Source organism: Diceros bicornis, chromosome 15 (genome assembly GCF_020826845.1).
Source record: "Diceros bicornis minor isolate mBicDic1 chromosome 15, mDicBic1.mat.cur, whole genome shotgun sequence".
In the NCBI taxonomy this organism is placed as follows: domain Eukaryota; kingdom Metazoa; phylum Chordata; class Mammalia; order Perissodactyla; family Rhinocerotidae; genus Diceros; species Diceros bicornis.
The window spans coordinates 5,197,625-5,216,354 of record NC_080754.1 but is presented as its reverse complement, the minus strand read 5'-3'; the positions used below and the strand labels follow the sequence as shown (position 1 = coordinate 5,216,354).

General features: G+C 42.6%; 1 protein-coding gene and 1 pseudogene across 1 annotated transcript; one reads left to right on the top strand and one right to left on the bottom strand.

Annotated features, from left to right (window-relative positions):
* The first annotated feature begins 270 nt into the window (after positions 1–270).
* Positions 271–364, top strand: LOC131415096 (U6 spliceosomal RNA; annotated as a pseudogene).
* Positions 365–1,436: 1,072 nt separating this feature from the next.
* Positions 1,437–17,658, bottom strand: LNP1 (leukemia NUP98 fusion partner 1). Its single transcript, XM_058555516.1, has 3 exons — positions 17,503–17,658; positions 6,518–6,748; positions 1,437–1,889 (listed from the first exon to the last, which is right to left on the bottom strand). Exons 1-3 carry the CDS (start codon positions 17,656–17,658, stop codon positions 1,740–1,742), a joined length of 537 nt encoding a protein of 178 aa, XP_058411499.1. The 3' UTR covers positions 1,437–1,739.
* Positions 17,659–18,730: the final 1,072 nt, after the last annotated feature.

The following is an 18,730-nucleotide window of genomic DNA, read 5'->3' as shown; positions in this document are numbered from 1 at the left end:
TTGGAGAAATCTTCTTCTTTACAAAATGGAGACTCTAGCTGCCCTTGAAGATTCAAGACAGAGACAAAAAACAAATCGGGAGAATTCTAGTATTTTTCCTCTAGGGAAAAACAGTGATAGAATACGGCCTCAATGTGTTAATTAACCTGATTGTGGTAATCATTTCACAAAGTATCTCTATGTCAAATCATCATGCTGTACAATTTAAATGTATACAATTGTATTTGTCAATTATACCTCCATAAAGCTGAAAAAATTAAGGAAAAACAAATGCTTGCTTCGGCAGCACATACACTAAATTTGGAACAATACAGAGAAGATGGGCATAGCCCCTGCACAAATTTGTGAAGCATCCTCTATTTTTTAAATGTCACAAGATGTAATGTACAGCATAGTGACTATGGTTAATAATAGTCTATTGTATATTTGAAAGTTGCTAAGAGAGTAGATCTTAAAAGTTCTCATCACAAGAAAAACTTGGAACCATGTGTGGTGATGGATGTTAACTAGACTTACTGTGGTGATCATTTCACAATATATACAAGTATCAAATCATTGTGTTATACACCTGAAACTAATATAATGTGATATGTCAATTATACCTCAATAAAAGATAATAAATAAATAAATAAGAATATGGCCTCATAAAGTCGAACCCCAGAGCATAAAGCTGACCTCAGAGAATCAGTCTGCACACGTGCAATCAAAATCGTATCCTACTGCCAACTCTTGCTTTTCTCACAATCACTCATTCACACGCACCTCACACACATCCTAAGTCGGGACCCACTGCTAAAGGGAAGCGAAGGTCCTGCCTCAGGTGAGGCGCACAAGGCAGCATGAACTGGGCTCCGGCCCTAACAGCCACCTCACCAGTGAGTTGCTGAACTTCTCTAACCTTAAGTTTCCTCCACCAGCAAGTAAAAGAAGAGGTCCCACCTCAGAGTGGTGAGGATTGTTTTAGGTGATGTATTAAAGACCTCAGCACAGCACTTGGCAGGTTAGTTACCAGTTCTGGTTAAATGATGGCCATCAGACATACTCACACAATTACTTCTTTTTTGTGTGTGTGAGGAAGATCAGCCCTGAGCTAACATCCATACCAATCCTCCTCTTTTTGCTGAGGAAGACCAGCTCTGAGCTAACATCTATTGCCAGTCCTCCTCCTTTTTTTTCCCCAAAGCCCCAGTAGATAGTTGTATGTCATAGTTGCACATCCTTCTAGTTGCTGTATGTGGGACGCGGCCTCAGCATGGCCGGAGAAGCGGTGCGTCGGTGCGCGCCTGGGATCCGAACCCCCGGCCGCCAGTAGCGGAGCGCACGCACTCAACCGCTAAGCCACAGGGCCGGCCCACAATTACTTCTAATAAGGAAGTAAACTTAGAGTCACACCAATGACTTTTATTTCAGACTATTTTCAAGGTTGATGTGCAAGAAGGGTTGGTGAAGATGTGTGGGTGGCTCTTTAAATACCTTTCTTTATGTTGTCAAGAATTACTTTATTCTATTAAAATGCCTTTTATTCTTCTTATTCCCATAAAAGGGCAACGGAGCAGATCATGCTCTCAAGATGCCAGAGCAGTGGAGTATGACGCTCGTTGTCTTGGGGAGCAGCGAACCAACCGCCCACTCCAAGTCCCTCGGCATCTGCAGACATTTTCACAGCTTCCACACCTTGGCATGGTGAATCGAGACTCAAGAAACACAGCAGCATCTGTGGTCGTGATGTGGAAACAGTACTATTTGGGCCTTTTTTCAAACAGGGGGGTCATGTATGCCTCTCGGTGCTCTTCCTTCCTACAGCTCCTTCTCTCCTCCACCTTCTTGCAGGATCCTGTCTCCATCCTCAGGCATTCTCTTTCGTTTCTCTCCTGTCTGCTCTCAGGTCCCTGAAAGAGAAGAAAGGGGTAGAAATGTGCCGACAACCTTCCACATATCTCCTAATTATCAGAAATGAAGAAAGCCCTGATCGGGAAGATTTCCACATCTTAGTGTCTACGAAAGAATTAGCATAAGCCTAAGGGTGTTGCTAAAGCTTTTAGTCCTAAACCAAAGGAACAGAGGGGCTTGGGCATCAACAGACGGTCTGTGGAGGAAACTCAGCCTGCACACGACTCCGACTCCCTCCCTCTGACGTAGGGAGAGGTGTGATTTCACCACACAATAAAATTAACAGTCTCCCTGCGCTTTTTGAAAAGGATTGTGGCGAGTGAATCATACCGGGGATGATTCTAACCTGCCTGGGTCACTCCCTTCAATTATACTAATAGTGGGGTTTGCACTAAGTTTCAGCGTGAGGACTGTATGAAGAATGCAGTGTCGATGAGGGACATCTGAGCACGTTGACACTCCCCACCAGGTTTCGGGGTCCACATTCACTGAGCTCTTGAACGCATCCTGTTGTCCTGGGATCCGGAGATACAGCACTAACTAGAGAGACCTGCCTTCCTAGATGTCACCCCTGGGTGCAAGAGACAGACAATCAATCAATAAGCCTAAGAGGAAACAAGAAAACACCAGGTAGTGATAAGTACAATGATAAATGTAAACAGGGTGACCTGATAGGGAAGTATGGGGAGGGGGCTTCTTTAGTTTCCACTGACAGGGAGCACCTTTCAAAGGAATTACAGACAACAGAATGGCATTGATAAATGTGGTGATTGTACCTATTTTCACTTCAGTTTTTAAAATAAACAAATAAAATCTTTACTCTCCCCCTGTCCCTCTCCCACACTTGAACTGGAAAGGCCAGGGAACCCTGAGGGCCTGTCGAGTGAACACCTGCAGTGTGAGAGGCTGGCAGGGGAACAAGGTCATGAATCGAGCCTGCAGGGTGAGTTGTGAGGGTGTCTGGTTACTTTGGTGGGTGCCGTGACCACTTTACAGCGTTAAAGTGTTTTATACCTAGATTGTTTTATTCTATCTACAATGATCCATAGGCCAAAGACAGAAAGTAAAACAAATGATGAAGTTAAAATACGAGTTAGGAGGAACTAAAAAATTGCACCAGCTCTGTAAATGTGCCTCTAGATTATTTTCATTAGATCCACCAGTTGTATTAGATTCATCAGTCTGATCAAATTCATATTTAGCAGTCATGAAAGTCTCTAACACCTATAAGAATAGTATGAAAAAGAGAAAATATAGTGATGATTATTTCCAATTTGGCTTTTCCCTTATTGAGAATAAAGACTAGCTGAGAAAAGCTCATAAATAATGACCTGAAGTATTTTTTCTTATCTCATCACTTAGAAAGAAAATGTAAAATTATCAAAATAAACCAATTGAATTTTTCAGCATCAAAATGAAAGAATTTAATGTTGTTGGTCATGATCAAGTGACACAAGCAGTTTCTAGTTCTTCTTTTTTGTTTTGTTGTTGTTGTTGTTGTTGTTGAGGAAGATTTGCCCTGAGCTAACATCTGTGCCAATCTTCCTCTATTTTGTATGTGGGTCACCACCACAGTGTGGCTGATGAGTGGTGTAGATCCATGCCCGGGATCTGAATCCACGAACCCTGGGCCGCCAAAGTGGAGCATGTGGAACTTTAACCACCGGGCCATGGGGCCAGCCCCTTTAGCTCTTCTTGATGCTAAAAGACATAAAATTTAAATTGACATATTAGCATACTTTTGGCCGCCAAACAAAAGATAATATATGTCATTTTAAAAATTACTGACAAATCACACTTTTTTAATGTAGTTAGCTTTAGAAAAATGTGTTGATTGCTAAATAGGAAAAAGTTTTGAAGTATCTGTGTATGTTCTGAATTTTTAATTCTGCATTAAGATAAACTATATAATATACTCTTTAAAAACTGATATAAGATAAAATATTAAACTTAAAATTATTTATAATATAAAATGAAAAAAGATTTAAATGATTTTGTAAATTTCTAGCAGGTTTCTAGCTATTATATATAACTGTGAAAAGAGTTCTTGAGTCCGAAAAGTTGAAAACACTGCTTTGGTTATCTTGGCATTCAAAAAGAAAAACTTGGAAAATGAATAGAACAAACATAGTTTGTATTTTAGGGATAATGTGATGAATATCTTTTTAACTAAGAAAACTGATTTCATGTTTAGGGCTTATAATAATATTAACAAATGGTTTCATATGAGTGGTTATACAAGATGTTGTGTTGTTATATGAAATTTTTTCTGAGGCCATCAGAATCAACAAAGAACAATTCAGATTAAAATTTTTTTCAAAATATATTTATACCCTACCTTGTTCTGGAAAGAATTTAAGGCAGGTAAGTCTCCTGAGTTCTTGTAATTAATGACTTTAACATGTAGTTTTAAAACAGGAATTCTTCCACTTCCATTCTATTCCTGCCGAAAGCTCGTAATCCAAATCTAATCATGAGGAACTATCAGATAAACTGAAACTGAGCATCATTCTGAAAAATAACTGGGGGGCCGGCCGGTGGCGCAGTGGTTAAGTGCGTGCTCTGCTTTGGCCGCCCGGGGTTTGCCAGTTCGGGTCCCGGGAGTGCACCGAAGCACCGCTCGTCAAGCCATGCTGTGGTGGCGTCCCAGATAAAGTAAAGGAAGGTGGGCACAGATGTTAGCCCAGGGCCAATCTTCCTCAGCAAAAAGAGGTGGATTGGCATCGGGTTTTGTTTCTTTTTTTAAGATTGCCTTTTTTTTTTCTTATTTATTTAGTGTGTGTGTGTGTGTGTGTGTAAGGAAGATCAGCCCTGAGTTAACATCCATGCCAACCCTCCTCTTTTTGCTGAGGAATACTGGCCATGAGCTAACATCTGTGCCCATCCTCCTCCACTTTCTGTGGGACACCGCCACAGCATGGCCCAACAAGCGCTGTTTCGGTGCACGCCGGGGATCCGAACCCGGCCGCCAGCAGCAGAGCACACGCACCTAACTGCTGCGCCGCGGGGCCGGCCCTGGCATGGGATTTTAGCTCAGGGCTGATCTTCTTCACTAAATAAATAAATAAATAAATAAATAAATAAATAAATAAATAAATAAATAAATAAATAAATAACTGGCCTGCAGTCTTCAGATGCCAGTGTCATGAAAGACAAGGAAGACTGAGGAATGCTCCAGCATAAAATAGATTAGAGGGACATGAAAACTGGTTGCTACACATGATCTGGAATCTCACTATAAAGAATATTGTTGGGACAACTGGCGGAATATGAATAAGGTCAATAGATGAGATATGAAAGTATTGTATTGGTGTTAATTTCCTGAGTTAAATTATTGTACTGTGTTTATGTCAGAGAATGTTCTTGTGCCCTTGTTTGAGGGTGGGAAGGAGAGAGAGGATACACGTAAATATGACAACATGTTAACATTTGGACTGAGTCAAGATGAAGAGTGTATTCTTTGTAATATTCTCTCAACATTGCTCTAAGTCTGAAACCATATTTTAAAAAACAGTATCAAGAAAAAAAGAAACAGGAACTCTTAATAAGGTATAGCTATTAAGTGACAGGTGTTCCCTATTCTTCCCTCCTTATTCCTGTCACGATCAGGTGGAGAGAGCAGCCTACTGACAGGGAATCATAGATACACAGGGTCGCTCTGACAAAAGTGAGGTGCCACCTATGAGGCAAGGGTGCATGGTGACAGTCCCAACAGCCATCAGTGCCAGGCAGAAAGCACTGTGCTCGGACAGACGATGAGGTCGGAAGCACCAAGCATCTTCCCCTGTGCATTCACAGAGCATACATAGCTCAAGACCCAGGGGGCAATACACCTAGGTTCACTTATTTGCTCTGCCTACTACGTGGCAGAAACATATTATTCTCGTTTTGCAAAGTAAAACGAAAAACCCAAGACTCACCAAAAAAAAGTATTTTGCTCAAAGGCACTCAGTGAGCGTGGTGCAGAGTTGAAAAACTGGCCCCAACAAATTGATGTCTAGTTTATTACTTTAAGTATCAAGATGGGCATCATCAGTGGAGTTTCTGTTCCTTCCCCATTTCATGCTCGTCTCTATTGTGCTTTACTCAGACTCCCACGAGGCCACTGTGAGCGCCCAGGCTGTTCCTGCTCCTGGATACTTACCAGATAGTGTCCAGAAAGTTCCTTCTGGGTCCTTTCTAAAAGTACAGGGGAACACAGCACCATCATACCCGCCGCTGGATTAGATATGAAAGGACAGAAGCAGTAGGGGCAGTTTTTCTCTCTTCAAATAGTGAAAGGAGAATGAGTCACAAGTATTTATTTCAGGGGTGATGCAAGTCTCAGAGAACTAGAGGACCTCGGTGACAAAAACATTCCATGTAAGGTCCTCCAGGAATTCTTCCTACACCAGATGTCTTCAATGAAAATAATTAAATAATTAGTAATAGTTATTCTTATAATTAAATAGTAATTAAAAATTCTATGCACATCTGGGCTATCTAAAACTGAGTGCCGTTTCTCAAAGATCTCATCACCAAGCCGTAAAGGAAGAAGTCAGATTGTCCTCCTCAAACTTGGGGAGGGCGAGCCCTTTGGGTTTCCCTTTCTGAAGTGGCTGAAATATTCAATAACTGTGTTACATACCAAAGAGACAGAGCGTTTGGTTCTAAAGCACAGTTGCTGTTCAAAGGACTCTGAAAACGCTTGCACTTTAGAATGGGATCTTCCTGTTGATTCCAGTGGCTCTCCGAATGACCCTTCCCCTGAGCATTTTCTGTAAGCCCGCAAGTGGGTACGGCATCGAAATCCCTGGTCCTCATGAGAACGCCTTCTAGGATGGCTGTCAGATGATGTGATTCTGGGAAGCACAGGAAACTGGGAATAGAGAATAAAAATGTTTACAATATAAAGAGACTGTACGATATTAGCTCAGAGACAGAATACCCATAAATTACTAACTAAATAAATCTCATGTTGAACTGAAATGTTATTTTCTTAATGAGTAGAAGCTTTCTCCTACAATGAGACGGTAGAGTCAGTTGGTTAAAACATTAAGTAGAACATCCCATGACCAGCCCCACCATTAGGAGGAGCATTCCACACCTTAAATTGATAGGTAAAAATAAATTCCAAAATGATCACAAAAAAATTTTAATGAAGCCATAAATATTTAAGAAATAATACAAAGGTAAATATTTATGTGATTTCTGTATGGAGAAGGAATTTCTAAGCAAAAGTGCAATGAAAGAAGTCATAAGGAAAAAATTAATTTACCTATATACAAATGAAGCTAATGTGCATAAAAGCAACATAAACAAATCAAATGGTAGCCAAAACCCTTTTAAAATATTTGCTACATGTTACTAATGTTTAATAAGCATCCTAAAAATAAATAAGTATATCTCACATAATACAGACAAACACAGAGGTCATGTACTACAGTGACAACAATGTTAAAATCACATTCGGAACATGATCAATGGACAGACAGTTCAGAGAAGCCAAACTTCTTGAAAGAACTGTGACACTCGCTCTCTCAATTTCTCTCACTCTCCAACCCACTCCAATCCAGCTTCTGCATCCACAGCTAATTTTGGTCAGGATACTAGTTTCCATGTTGCCAACTTCTGTGCACTTTGTGGTCTTTAATCAGCAGCAGCATTCAACCCTGGAGCCCAGAGGGCCCCTCTGGAAAGTCTTCCCCTTGCCTTCTACCCCCGCACCCTCTCGGTTTCCCTTTGATCTTTCGGCACCATGTTTTAGACATTTTGCTCACTTCTTCTAGTTGCTCATAACTGTCGGGGTTCCTCAAGTTCTAAACTGGTTTCCCTTCCCTTCCTTTACTTTCTCACTCTACACTGTCTCCCTAAATATCTCATCCTTGGACTTCAATTCCTAGCTATAATCTGATTTCCTCATTTATATTGTTAGCCCAGACCTTGCCTCTGAGCTTCTGCCCACTCGGGTTCTCTTGGTATCCCATAGGCATCTGACCTAAGGTGTCCAGATCCGAACTCATCATCTCTCCTCCCTAAACCTGCTCCTTAAGTGTCCCCAACTCAGAAGATGACCTCACCATTCGTCCAATTACTCAGGCCAGTATCTTAGGAGCCACCCTCCACATCCAATTGCCAACTCAGCAGATCCCACCTCTCAAGTGTCTCTCAAAATGATCCACCTTTTTCCAGCTGGTTTTCCAGCACCACTGTTACTACCCTGGTCAAAGTCACCCTTATCTTTTACCCAGATTACAGCAGCAGCCTCCTCATAGCAGATACCCTATAGCCACTCTTACTCACTTTATTTCATTGTTCCCACAGCAGCCAGAATAGTTAAAACAACAACAAACCCATACCTGATCACTTTTCATTTTGCACCTCATCTTCCCCCTATCCCCCAACCCCCTCAGTGACACAGCCTCCCTGGTCTTTAGTCAGTTCCTCAGCTCACCCGCTCTTGCCCAGCACAGGCCCTTCCACAGATGGTCCTCTCTGTCTGCCACCTCACCCACCACCCTATCCCCTCGCCTCTTCATCACCATGGAAACCGCATTTCCCCAGAAAGCCTTTCCTTCCCCTTGATTGGTCTAGATCCCCGTTGAATGCTTTCCTGGGATCTCATACTTCTCCTCTGTGATACTTAGCATGACTGTACTCCATAATTGGGTAATTTTGTTACGTGTCTCTCTTCTCCGTTAGACTGTACACTCCATCATGTCAAGGCCATGTTTCATCCTCTGCTAGAATCCCAGGATACAACACCTTGCCTTATTCATGGCATGGGTTTGTTAAATATCTATTGGATGAATAAAAGTATGAAGAATGAAAGAAAAAGAAATACCAAGAGGTAAGAATTGTTTATGCTTATTAGTAGTCAAAGATTATGTAAAATGAAATAACATACAATTTTGCCTTTCAGGTTAGCAAAAAAAAGTATTTCTTAATGATACCAGCACTGGCAAGAGTGCAGGGGGACGGTACTGTCATGCCTTGCTGATAGGATTATAAATGTGTACGTATGGCCTTCCCAGGAAGCTGTTGGCAGTATGTGTCAAGAGGCTTAAAATATTCCCCTCCTTGGATCCATCCGCTGCACATTGTTATGGGCTGAATTGTGTTCCCTCAAAATCTACATGTTAAAGCCCTAACACTGAGTAGCTCAGAATGTGACCTTATTTGGAGATAGGGCCTTTAAAGATTAAGTTAAAATGAGGGGCTACCATTTGGGTAGGCCCTAATGCCCTCTGACTGGGAATTTGGACACAAAAAGAGAGACCAGGGATGTGCTCACACAGAGAAAAGACCATGTGAGGACACAGCAAGAGTACAACCATCTGCAAGCCAAGGAGAGAGGCCTCAGGAGAAGCCAAACTTGCTGACACCTTGATTTTGGACTTCCAGAACCGTGAGAAGATAAATTTCTGTAGTTTGAGCTGCCCATTCTGTGGTATTTTGTTATGGTGGCCCTAGCAAACTAATGCACATGTCTAGAAACTTACTCTCAAACAATAATCAGAAATATGGTTAAAGATTTGTAAAGCTGCTAACATGCATGAGGTAAATCTGTATATATTAGTCCATTTACTGTAGGTCAGACATGGTACTTGTGCTGTGGATAAGCTGGGGAGCAAAACAGGCACAGAGTCCCCCTCTTGCGGGGACCATGTCTGCATGCGAGATAGACGTTAAACAAATAGGGCATATGCCTACATCCTTGGCCAGATGCTCCAGAGGGAAAGTTCAAGGTGCAATGAGAGGGTATAGCAGAGTAAACCATGTATGTTTGGGTGGGTGTTGGGGTGGCTGGGAGGATCAGGGGAGACTTCCATGTAGGTGTGATGATTAAGCTACAATCTGAAGGATGAGCAGGTTCCTTAGGGAACAGGGACTGCTTTTCTGGCTGAGGACGCACACCGTATGTGCAGAGGCCTTGCCAGAGAAGGAGCTTGCTGCCCGGCAAGGAAGAGACGCCTGTGGGGCCGGGAAGCTCGGAGCCTGAGAGGCGTGAGGAGGGCTGCAATGGAGAAGCGTCGAGGGGTTTGGCGTAGGGTAATACCACAAGGTGGGCAATCTTAGGACTTACCAAACTGTGATCAGAGCTTTCCTCTGTGACGTGGGATTGTTTTCTTCCTTCTCCTTTTTAGTATTTTCTAACTTTTCTTCAGTGATTGTGTATTATACTATCAGGAAAAATATAAATCTTAAAAAATTTGTGATTGGGACACAGAAGGACAAATACTGCAGGATTCCACTTATCTGAAGCATCTAAAATAGTCAAACTCATAGAAGGAAGAAACAGAATGGTGGTTGCCAGGGGCTGAGGAGAGGGGAAATGAGCAGTTGCTGATCAACGGGTATAAAATTTCAGCCATGCACGATGAGTAAGTTCTAGAGACCTGCTGCACAACACCGTGCCCATAGCTAACAGTACTGTGTTGTACACTTAAAAACTTACTAAAAGGGTAGATCTCATATTAGGTTTTCCTACCATGATAAAATTTTTTAAATAAAATTTACAAATTAACACTGGGAATGAAATGCAGATGTTTGTACAAATGTCCTCTTCCATTGAGAGGCCTGAAAAGAATGGCAAGACTTTCGAACACAAGATGAATAAGGTGTACACTTAATATCTCTTTATATCGATGGGCTTTCCAGGTTGTGGTTTTGGTGTGGGGCTTTGTGGGAAACAAGCTTGAAAGAGAGCACTCTAGTTGGTTACAGGGAGAAGCTCCCACTTTTTTCTATTTATTTTTGCTGAGGAAGACTGGCCCTAGGCTGACATCCTTGCCCATCTTCCTCTACTTTATATGGGACGCTGCCGCAGCGTCGCTTGACAAGCGGTGGGTCGGTGCGCGCCCAGAATCCGAATCTGCGACCTCCAGGCCTCTGAAGTGGAGCACACGCACTTAACTGCTGTGCCACCAGGCCAGCACCTCCCACTTTTAAAAATGTTTACTTACTATGCAAGCTCTATTTTTGGAATTTTATCTGCCTTTCTAATGAAATTTCCCTCACAAAGACATGAACCAATGCCCTAAATAGCTTATTTTTACAAAGTATGTACTTGTCGCCTCCACAGCCACGGACTAACCTTCCTGGTCCATCTCCCACACCGTGAAGCAGGCTCAGGCACTGGGACGGGACCCCCTCCCCCCCGACTCTGAGCTCACCAGCTGGGCTCCCGGGCCCCCAGGCTACAAAGCCAGCAGCAGGCACTGCCTTTGGGAGCAATAACTACACAGTGCCATGACTCGAATTACAGAAGAGTGTTCTAAACAGCATAGTTGTTTCCCCTGTGGTCCCCGAAAACCATTTCTGTCAAAGAAAAGTCGTATGCACTCTCTGACCCCAAGTCATAGGTTCCCCCTTAAAAAGAAATTGGTTATGTAATATCTTCGCTTCAAGAGCATAACTACTTGAAGTTCTTTATCCTGCAATCCCCCTTCAGTTGGACCCCTCCTGCCCTCTGAGTAAACGCAAGCACGGAGCCACCCGTTAACAGCAAGATGAGAGACAGCGAGGAGAAAGATTCAGGTGCAGGACCCATGTCAGCGCACAGTGCCGGGGACCCTGTCCTTGTCTCTAACCCCAGAATAAATCTTACAAGGGAGTCATTCTTCCCTTTTACAGACAAAGAAAATGAATCTTACCTTGACTAAGTGACTCACCTAAGACTGATGTGACCAGTGCCCTCCCTGGAGACACGAAGGGCCAGGCCCAAGACGTCTCGTTCTTGGATTAATAATCCTAAACTTTCGTCTTTGACGGCAGCAACTGCATTCTACTTCTATGTGAAATGGCCTGTAAATGTGACTTTTAGCAATGTACCAGCTATAACACAATTCTATTATAAGAGTAATAATAGTTATTTGTAGGTCTTGAGGAGTAATTCCGAGAGAATTTTATGTGAGGAATATTTTATACATAGTCTAATGTTATCACCAGAACCAAAAGGGCTGTAAATTAGTAGACTAGCCATACATGGAAACAGCATCAGAAACAAAAGATCCGAGTGTTTAACTGGTAAAATGGTAGCTCTTTTAGAAATAATAAATATAAGCTCAATACCATCCACTAGACATCTTTTAGGGAAATTAAAGGATATTTTGAACTATTCAGTAAAATAAAATTTTTTTAATTGGGGAAGTGAATGGACCCTGCTCTGTCATACCATTACATAGTAAATCAATGTGAAACTGTCATCAAGACCTATCATAAGCCACAGCTTGCTAAACAAAGGAGAGCAATAGAAGACACTCCTTGGGGGCCGGCCCGGTGGTGTAGCAGTTAGGTGTGCGCACTCCACTGCAGCGGCCCGAGTGTTCGCAGGTTCGGATCCCGGGCACACACCAACGCACGGCTTGTAAAGCCATGCTGTGGTGGCGTCCTATATAAAGTAGAGGAAGATGGGCGCAGATGTTAGCCCAGGGCCAGTCTTCCTCAGCAAAAAGAGGAGCATTGTCATCAGATGTTAGCACAGGGCTGATCTTCCTCACAAAAAAAAAAAAAGAAGAAGAGACTCCTTGGAGCTTCTGATGCTCCATGCCTGAGACACTGGAACCTTCTCCTAGAGGGCGATTCAAGGACTTGTCTTTCTTATCCAGAAACTGAAGTAGCCAAACTAAGCCCAACTAAACCACATGTCACTGAGATTATAACCCCAGTGACATTGAATTCTGTCTTGTATAGTAATATTTCTCCACTAGTTCTCCACTGTCCAGTCACCCTTCTTGGTATGAAAATGTCTAGTCAGCTCAGGCTGCCATAACAAAATACCATAGACTGGGTGGCTTAAACAACAGAAATTTATTTCTCACAATTCTAGAGGACTGGGAAGTCCAAGATCAAGGTGATGGTCTATTCAGTTCCTGGTGAGGCCCTCTTCCTGGCTTGCAGATGGCCATCTTCTCTCTGTGTGCTCATATGGCTTTTCCTTGGGACATGGATGTGAAGAGAGAGAGAGCAAGCTCTCTGGTATCTCTTCCTATAAAGGCACAAATCCCATCCTACAGGGCCCCTCCCTCATGACCTCATCTAAACCTAATCACCTCCCAAAGGCCCCATCTCCAATACCACCACATTGGGGGTTAGGGCTTCAACATATGGATCTAGGGGAGAAACAGACATTTGATTCATAACAGAATATGTGCTGTATGTCAATCTTCAAGATAAAATTTCCAACTATCTTCCCATTGCCATATAAAAGAGAAAGAGAAACACTAAAGACAATGAGAGAAAGGCAAAGTGAAAGACTTCAGAACTTTTTGCAGTAATTAACTGAAAGCATCTGGAAAAAAATTTCCAAGTTTCAACACCTCTGACATATAATAAGAAGAAGAAGAATAGGTACTTATTAGGACCAGGCACTGTCCCAACCACTTCATATACGTTACTCATTGAATCTTCACAACACCCTGAAGAGGTATACGCTGCTGTCATCAATCCATTTACATATGGCGACTCTGAGGCAGAGGGATGTGAAGTAACTTGCTCAGAGTTAAGCTACTGATAGTAGACACTGGGAGGCCAGAGCCCTCCCTCTTCACCACTCCTTTCTGCGGTCTTTCTAGCCACTCCTCTACCTTAGCATCCAGTAGAAGAGAGAAAATAAGTCCACAGAACACTGCTAAAATCTCCTCCATAGAGCTGTCCCTGATTCCTGAAGTTTGTCACTAGTTTCATTTCTCTGGATTAAGGCATTGTCTCCTACTGAAATTAAGTAAATTTAATCTGAAAAACAAGAAACCCCTGTCAATCATGAAACTTGAGGGCATCCCTTCCCTCTCTAGGTTTGTGAGAAATCCTCTAAGGGGGTCGTGTCCCGCCCACCCCTGTGGTGAGCAATTGCAGGAGAACCACCCTGTAATGAGATACTCTAATAACGAGAATGTGCAGCCACCTTCAGACCAATCGGGGATAAAAATTAAAAATATCTTCCACTATTTTAAATTGAGACTATGTAGAGAAAACATAAAATGGGTTAAAGGTGATTTTTTTAAAAAAAGCAAAACAACCCTTGGGTGTAGAGGCTTATTTTCTGTCCCTTCAAATTATATCATGCGGGCAAGCACATATTATGCCTGCCTTGGAGCGGAGAAGAAGCCCTGAGAAAGGCCATTTAGAGTTAGCGAGCCCTCGGCCAGGAACTCAGTTCCTCCTTGAAGAGGTCTGTCCTTTAGCGTAATCCCCCCTTCCATCGGCCCAAACTATACAGAACGATGCAAAGAGAGCCATGCTAAGCTAAAGGAGAAGAAGACTGGAGAGCCGAATAGACTAAAGTATTAGAATCTGCTTTCAACGAGTCTAATAAATAAGTGATATGGAACTGTTTTACTTCAGTTTTGTATTCACATGATGATGGATGGAGAAGGCAGATCAGTTTAATAACAGAAGAGACTTCATGTTACCTTTTGTTTTCACCAAGGACATCAGGACCGCAAAGTTAGATTTTCTTTATTCACTTTAAATCAGCAATCACAGATTACGAGTCTGGTGTTCTTTGAGAACGACCAAGCTTTACCCCTTGTCTATCTCGTTCTTTCTGCCAAATTTGTTTTTCCTGCTAGACTGGAAGTTCCACACGCACAGAGACCATGTATGTCTTCTTTTAGCCTGTAATCCTACTGTGCCCTGCACAATGTCTAGCATACAGTAGGTGTTCAATAAATATGTACAATGAACTAATGCCCCATCACTATGGTTCCGCAAGAATCATGAGGCTGATAAAGCCATATTAGAAACCACACTCAAATAGGAAAGAAGGGGAAAACGCTTCTCTTCCTACACAGGTGATGCTGATGGATGTAGGTTATTAATAGGTTCTGAGAAGGAAGGGCCTTCAGTTGGAGCAATGGGGAGAGAAGAAAAAAGATAAGGCTAAGAGGAAGTTTTTCTGTTTAAGTTACTTTCATTAAGCTCAAAGCAAAACACAAAATATGAAAACCCAATTGTTCTTGTATCACTAACGTAAGAAAAATTTGAGCACATTTTATTTATTTATTTTTTTTATAATTTTATTTATTTATTTTTTCCCCCAAAGCCCCAGCAGATAGTTGTAGGTCATAGCTGCACATCTTTCTAGTTGCTGTATGTGGGATGTGGCCTCAGCATGGCTGGAGAAGCGGGGCACCGGTGCGCACCCGGGATCGAACCTGGGCCACCAGCAGCGGAGCGCGCGCACTTAACCGCTAAGCCACGGGGCCGGCCCTCAGCACATTTTAGAATTAGGAAAAGTTACGTATCCAACTACAGATTCACTTCACAGATATATAGCAGTATGTGAGTGGAGAACAAAGAATCAGTCCCCTTCACTGTTTTCTGGGCTCTGCCCACATCGCCCTGGGTCCCCTGATCTGTGTTCTGTGCTTGTGTGCTGGCTACCCTATTCACCCAGATTGCCACTTTTATTCCATGCTTTGTCTCCCTAGATAAACACATGCTCTATGATCATTATGGAATGTGTTGTTGACTCAGAGAATCTAAACAGGTTAATTCAGGCAAATGCCCAAAGCGGATACAAGCAGAAAAAGATATCATAAGGACATCTTTCAGAAATGTCATACATAACAAATTCTGCCATCCTCCAATAGTTTAAGGCAAATAACATTGCAACCTAAAAGTGGTGATGGGGATCAGAATTGGCCACCTCAAAATATGTCTCTTTACCTTGATTATTTTCTGAAAGACACTTTGACCTCCCCACCCCCACTAACTGTCTAAAAGGATTTAAGATAGAAGGCCTGTTCCCAGGACAGGCCATCACCATGGATACCTCTGGGTATCCATAGACTAGGAGGGTCCTTGCTAAGCCCATTCTTATCAAAGTTTTGTTTACCAAACATTTACATTTGTAAGGGACATCTCCATTTTTAAAGCTATCTCTCTCTCTGTACTGGGAAAAGGAGAGGATGACCTCATCTCTAGAATCTTGTCAATGCGGAAGGTGAGGCCTTAAATCTGCATAATAACTTCACTCTTGTTTACTGTGCTTTTCTGGTAATCTCCCATAACTGACTCCCCCACTCCCAACATCCTCCTTTGTCTTTACCCCGATCTATTTAAGAAGAGAACCTCTGCCATTTTGCCAAGATACTCAGTTTCCCTGGTTCTCTCCCATGTATACCTGTTATAAAGCTTTGATTTTCTCCTGCTATTTGATCTCATGTCAATTTAATTTGTAGCCCAGCCAGAAAGGACCCAGAGTGGGTAGAGGATAGTCTTCTTCCCCTTCAGTGGTTTCTCTATATAAGGTGGATTTTGTAAGTCTAATAGATGCTAAGATATATTCAAGAAACAATATTTTATCAGTCATGTTTTTTCCTTTGTTTTCATATTACCTGTGGCTCCAAATGGCTATTGTGATAAATAGTAATTCATGATTTTTCTCTTTGTTCCTCACTGGTTCCCACTGTCTGGAACCTGGGAACTAGTCATACTTCTGGCTCACACATTATGAATATCTTGCTCAGTGTGGACCAAAAGAGATTAAAATGAGAGTGTGATAAACAGGTGTTTATAACAGAATCATAGAAAGTTAGAGCTAGAAGGGTTCTCGGAGACCATCCAGCCCAACCCTCTTCTTTTGCAAGTAAGGAACCTGAAGTTTAAAGAGGTGTTAGAACTTGCCCTTTGTCCTGAGCATGCATTTGGTAAGATATCTCTTTTCAAATATGCGTGTCTCAAAGAGGTCTCCTTCCTCAAACTCGCCCATCACTGGAGTAAGAGGTTGCCTTACACGCCTTACTATACCTCACAGGCATTATGCATCTGGGAACTCTGGAGCTAAAAATAAAATAAAATAAAATAACATTACCCTGAACTTACTTGGTTTTGGGGTTGGCAAAAGCAGGGGGTTGAGGGAGTATTCTCCGGTAGCTGGAATTCTAGGCTACTTGTGATGGCTGTGTCCCTGTGAAGCAGAGGCCATGCCCGTCTACTGTGGCGTCCTCTAGCGCTGCAGTTGAGCAGAGAGAACTGCTGCCTGTACCTGCTGCCCTGTCCACACCTGGTCAGGGCACCCACGCCCGTCCTGGGAGCCTTCCTGCTCGAATCCTGCTGCCTAGACACCGGGCGCTCTGCCTGGCCATGGGAGAACAGTGCTGAGGGCGGGAGGATTTTGGCTTTCTCTCCCGTCAGGAAACCATTGGGAACCAGAAGAACAAGTATATCAAATTTACCAAAGGTAGTGATTTACTATGTGGGATCCCCGATTCCTTAGAGGTCACCAAATAGTGGAGCTATTTTCAGGGTTTCAAAAAGACGATTGGAAATCACACATTGATTCACACCCATGCTACACAGACTGACTATACCATCACGGTTCTTTCCTTCGGCTTGAATTATACTATCACTCAGCAGGCTTATCTCAGGCTCATCAGAAGCTCTGAATAGCAGTTAAATACATCTTAGGCTACTAAAAATGAAGAAATCATTACCTAGGTGATGAAAATCACGTCCCTTGGAGGACAAGATAAAATGATAAAAGGGATTTTTGTGGGCATAAGAAAAGATTTGGAAGTACTGATTTCCAACCAAAGAATACTTTATACCAAAGGAATCTTCGAAAATTATCCAGGAGAATTCCCCTCCCCAGTCCTGCTCTCCCTCCATTCCATGAAAGTAACTCACTGGGCAGGGCAGGGAGGTTTTCCTGTAACTGGCGTCTTGTGATCCGCGGCGGTCCCGGAGTCCTCTTTCATCCTCCTCTATCCAGCTGTGACCCCAGAAGCTGCTCATCCATTTGGCAAAAGACACATCCTCATCATCATCATCTCTGTGCTCCATGAGAAGGTGATTCAAAATACCGAAGGCCTATGCCCAGATCTGGCAGAGAGAAATATCATCCAACAGGGCTGACTTGATGAAAGCCAGGATCTCCCCCAAAAGATGAAAGAAAGCTGGTATTTTCGAATGGTCTCTGATAATGGGATCCTTAAAGGAGAAAGATTTACTAAACAACCACTTCACCATCAGGCAGCCTCGGGTAATGTCTATTTATAAATTGTGCAGCCCACATTCTCCTCCCCTCCCCCTGTCTTTTTGAATTGAGAGGCTTTTAATCCTTCCATTGCTGGGGCTTGTGCCTTGCAGCCTAAGGGTGGGAATCATGGTCTACTGCCTGGTTTTTCCTGTGCTTTGCTGCCAAAGGCGTGTGATGGCATCTCCAGCTGTCAATGGTGATGGAGCATGACCCTCACAATATGCCTGTCAGCTCCAGGCCAGCTCTGAAATGGGTCACTTACAAGGGACAGACTGCAGCCTGCAAGATGGCCAGCTATTGACCTGTCATATCTAGATCTAGATACTCTCCTGATATATAAGATGGATATTGATATAAAATCCAGCTCCTAGGGCAAAGGGAGCAGGGTTTTTTTTATTGACGTATTATTTACACATGCATAAATGTAAGTAATGCACATGTACGTGTAAAATGTAAAAGTCTTAAGTGCATAGTTTGTGGAATTTTTATGTACATATCCCCCTGTATAATCACCACCATGCAGGTGAAGACATAGAACATTTCCAGCACCCCAGCCGGCTCCCTCTCCCCCTCCCAATCCATCCTCCCTCCAAAAGGTTACCACTTCTGATCTCTGTCACCACAGATTAATTTTGCCTGTTTTTGAACTTTCTTTCAATGGAATTATACAGCATGTATTATTTTGTGTCATTCAGCATTATGTTGGTGAGATTTATCCATGTTTTTGCAGAAACAATAGTTCATACTGTGTAATATTACATTGCATGAATATCCTCCATTTTTTTCTTCAGTCTACAACTGATGGTCATTTGGGTTGTCTCCAGTTGGGACTATAATGAAATAAAGCTTCTATGAGCGTTATAGTCCCCGTCTTCT